Below are 3,174 nucleotides of genomic sequence, written 5' to 3'. Positions count from 1 at the left end.
TCTTTCCCTCATTTCTGCCTATTTAAAAGTGAACATCATTTCACAGGGGTTTGGATTCTGGCAAGAGGTGTGACCAGGAAATGAAACATGGATCATGATACTGATTTTATCCAGGAAAAGCAGTGAACTGGGGGGTGGGGGAACCTTGTTTCAGGCTGGATGGGATGGGGACTGAGGCAGATCCCACGTTTTGCAGCCAGCCCAGCATCCCTTCCCCATGTTTTATCCTCCTTTGCCCTGTGCAAAACACATGAGGGATTGTCTGGAGGACAGTGGGGGCCTTTATACCCCTGAACATGTTATGGCTGCTCAGCTATTTTTCCCACCCACCCTCCTCTCTGTTGTGCTTCCAAGCCTGTGTGTCCAGCCCCAAGGAGCCCTGGGGTGACTCATGGGAGCCTCCCAAGGACCTCAAAATGTGGAGATGGGGTGTGTGTTGTAGACCAGGTGCCATGAGCTGGGTGAGGATGCTGAAATAAGAAACTGGGTGTGCAAAAACCTGGATGGAAAGTGTAAGACCCCAAGGTAAAACCAGGGACATCATTGTGTGTGTGTGTGTGGGGGGGGGGTGGTTCTCCCCCTTTGCAGGGAAAGCAAAAACCATCTTAAATTAGCCAAATGCCTAATAAGGCACAAGCCAGTTCTGAATGAATGGAAAATGGGTGATAATAAGGGAGAGCCCAGCTCTGAGGGTGCAGAGGGTTGTCAGTAAGGGGAGGGTGCTGGTTGCACTTCAGCCTTGGGAAGAGGAACCAGCTGAGGAACCTGCTGGAAGCACAAGGTCCCTGCTGCAGGGACATCTGGGCTCTCATCATGGGGCTGCCTTTCAAGCAAGCAATTCTGAAGGCCCTGTCCCCTCCTCTGAGGGGCAACACATGGCAAAAGGCTCCAGACATTCAGCTGGCACCTGCCCAGGATGGGGAGAAGTTGCTTTGACCCAGCAAAGGAGCCACTTGCAGGAGGCTGGGCCAGATGTGGAAGGAAGGGAGGGGGAACAAAGAGACAATTTTAAGAAGACACCCAGGGCTGGAAATATTTTAATACCACTGAGTCACGATTTTTAGTACAAACAATCAGCCAAAAAAAAATGCATTTCAAAACCCCAAGGGGTCCCATTCCCACAGCCACGCACGGAAAGTTAATGCCATTTGGGATTAAAAGAGTAAAAATATTCCTCTACATAAAGCTGGACTCAAAAATACCATTTTGGTTGATTCTTAAAGCATGAGGATCCCTTTTTCAATCCTTACTGCAGGAGGTTTTGGGGTGCATTGTTGGAGTGGAAGCCCAGCAGTTGGGTTCTGCCAACCAAGCACCTGATGGGTGAAGACAAGACTATAAGCACTGTTCTCCCCTGATGGGTGAAGAAGACATTTTTACAGGGGGTCTGCAATTTAAAAGAGAAAGAGGGATGTTAGGCCCAGGTGAGAAAGAGAAAAAAAACCACCCCCTGGATAAAAAATGGCATCACTTCCCCTCCAGCATGGAGCAGGACCCAAAGCAGTGCATGGACATCAAACACTACAGAGGAAAATGAAAGCAAAAATTAAATAAAATCATCAAATCATGGAAGTGTTTGGGTTGGAAGGGACCTTGAAGATCATCCAGTCCAACCCCCTGCATGGGCAGGGACACCTCCCAGCAGCCCAGGCTGCTCCAAGCCCCATCCAACCTGCCCTTCAACACTGCCAGGGATGGGGCAGCCACAGCTTCCCTGGGCAACCTGGGCCAGGCTCTCACCACCCTCACACCAAACAATTTCCTCCTCATGTCTCACCTCAATCTCCCTCTTCCAGTTTTCATCCCTTCCCCCTTGTCCTCTCCCTCCCTGCCCTTGTCCCAAGTCCCTCCCCAGCTTTCCTGGAGCCCCTTCAGGCACTGGAAGGTGCTCTAAGGTCTCCCTGGAGCCTTCTCTTCTCCAGGCTGAACACCCCAACTCTCCCAGCCTGTCCTCACAATGATCCTTTGGATCATTTTTGGGGCCTCCTCTGGACACGTTCCAATAGGTCCACACCTTCCTTGTGTTGGAGAAGAGAGGAAAGTAAAATCAAGCCAAAGAGAATTTAAAAATCAGCTACTCCAGCTAATTTGGGTTTAAAAATATATATATGAAAACCAATAAAGAATAATCAAGCTCTTTGGATCATTTCTGCTGTTTCGGGCAGGTTAGTTGGCATAGCAGGAGCAACAGGGATGGACAGATGGAGACAAGGGGAGTCTTGGGGGGTTTTATGGGTGAAACCAGAGCTGTGGTGCTTGCAGAGCAGCCAGGAGCTGCCAGGAGGAGGCACAAGGAGGTGGAGACAATGAGCACGTTGAGGTTTGAAGCCTTCACTGTTCACTCCAGGGGCTGGGGGCAGGAGGGGGTGGGAAAGAAGGATTTGGACTCAGCAGGGAGGCATCAAAACTGATGCTGCTGCCCATCTGCTACCTGATTGGATCAGGTAAAATAAAAACAAACCCCCTGGTTTGTGTTCCAAGCTCCCTTTTTTTTTTCCTGCTTTAATTTGTCCAATGTTATTTATTCTTCTGCTTAACAAGGCCACATACTTTCTCACTGTGCCTGGTGAGAAACAAGCCCAGGGCAGCCCTGAGCTGGCAGAGCCCCAGCAACTGGGTAACTTCTAATTCCTTGTCTGGTCGGATCAAGAATGAACAATAATAATAATAATAATTAATAATTATTAATAGTAATACATTTTAAATGTTTCCTTTGGGTAGCAGGGAGGCAGAAGCATCTCCCTGCCAAAAGTGGGGACAGGCCCCCCCTTGAGCCCCAGCTTGGGCTGGGTCTGACACTTTGTGGGCTGAATCCTGGGAAAACCAAGCCCTGTCTTCGCTCCCCACTCGCTCTGGACACCAGGGCTGCAGGGTGCCCAGCCCAGGGGGTCACAGCACAAAGCCCCTCCGTGCAGAAGCTCCCAGGGGACCAGCCTGGAGCCCCAAAACCCCCTTGGTTTAGAGGTGGGTGCTGCAAACAGTTCTGAAGGCGAGGAGGAACGGGAAGGTCTCCTGGGGCATCCAGGAACCAGGCCAGGCTGGGGTGCCGGGGTCTTGGCCAGTTTTTGGGAGGGGAGGGAGGCGTTGGGAGGCGGGAGGGCAGGGCGAGGGGTCAGACGTACTCCCGGGCCGTTGGTGGCTGGGGCTGCTGGGAGGACCGGTGCCCTTGCCGCT

At 51.4% G+C, this 3,174-nt stretch overlaps 1 protein-coding gene across 1 annotated transcript in view; it reads right to left on the bottom strand.

Moving 5' to 3' along the window:
- Nucleotides 1-3,112: 3,112 nt before the first annotated feature.
- Nucleotides 3,113-3,174, bottom strand: part of CLDN19 (claudin 19) — a 1,878-nt gene continuing 1,816 nt past the window's right edge. The window contains exon 5 of the mRNA XM_009999821.1: nucleotides 3,113-3,172. Within this exon, the coding sequence (XP_009998123.1) occupies nucleotides 3,113-3,172 (60 nt within the window). The remainder of the gene's footprint in view (nucleotides 3,173-3,174) is intronic.

The sequence above is a fragment of the Chaetura pelagica genome, unplaced genomic scaffold, assembly GCF_000747805.2.
Source record: "Chaetura pelagica isolate M959 unplaced genomic scaffold, ChaPel_1.0 scaffold86, whole genome shotgun sequence".
Lineage (NCBI taxonomy): Eukaryota > Metazoa > Chordata > Aves > Apodiformes > Apodidae > Chaetura > Chaetura pelagica.
This window is presented reverse-complemented; position numbering and strand designations above follow the sequence as displayed.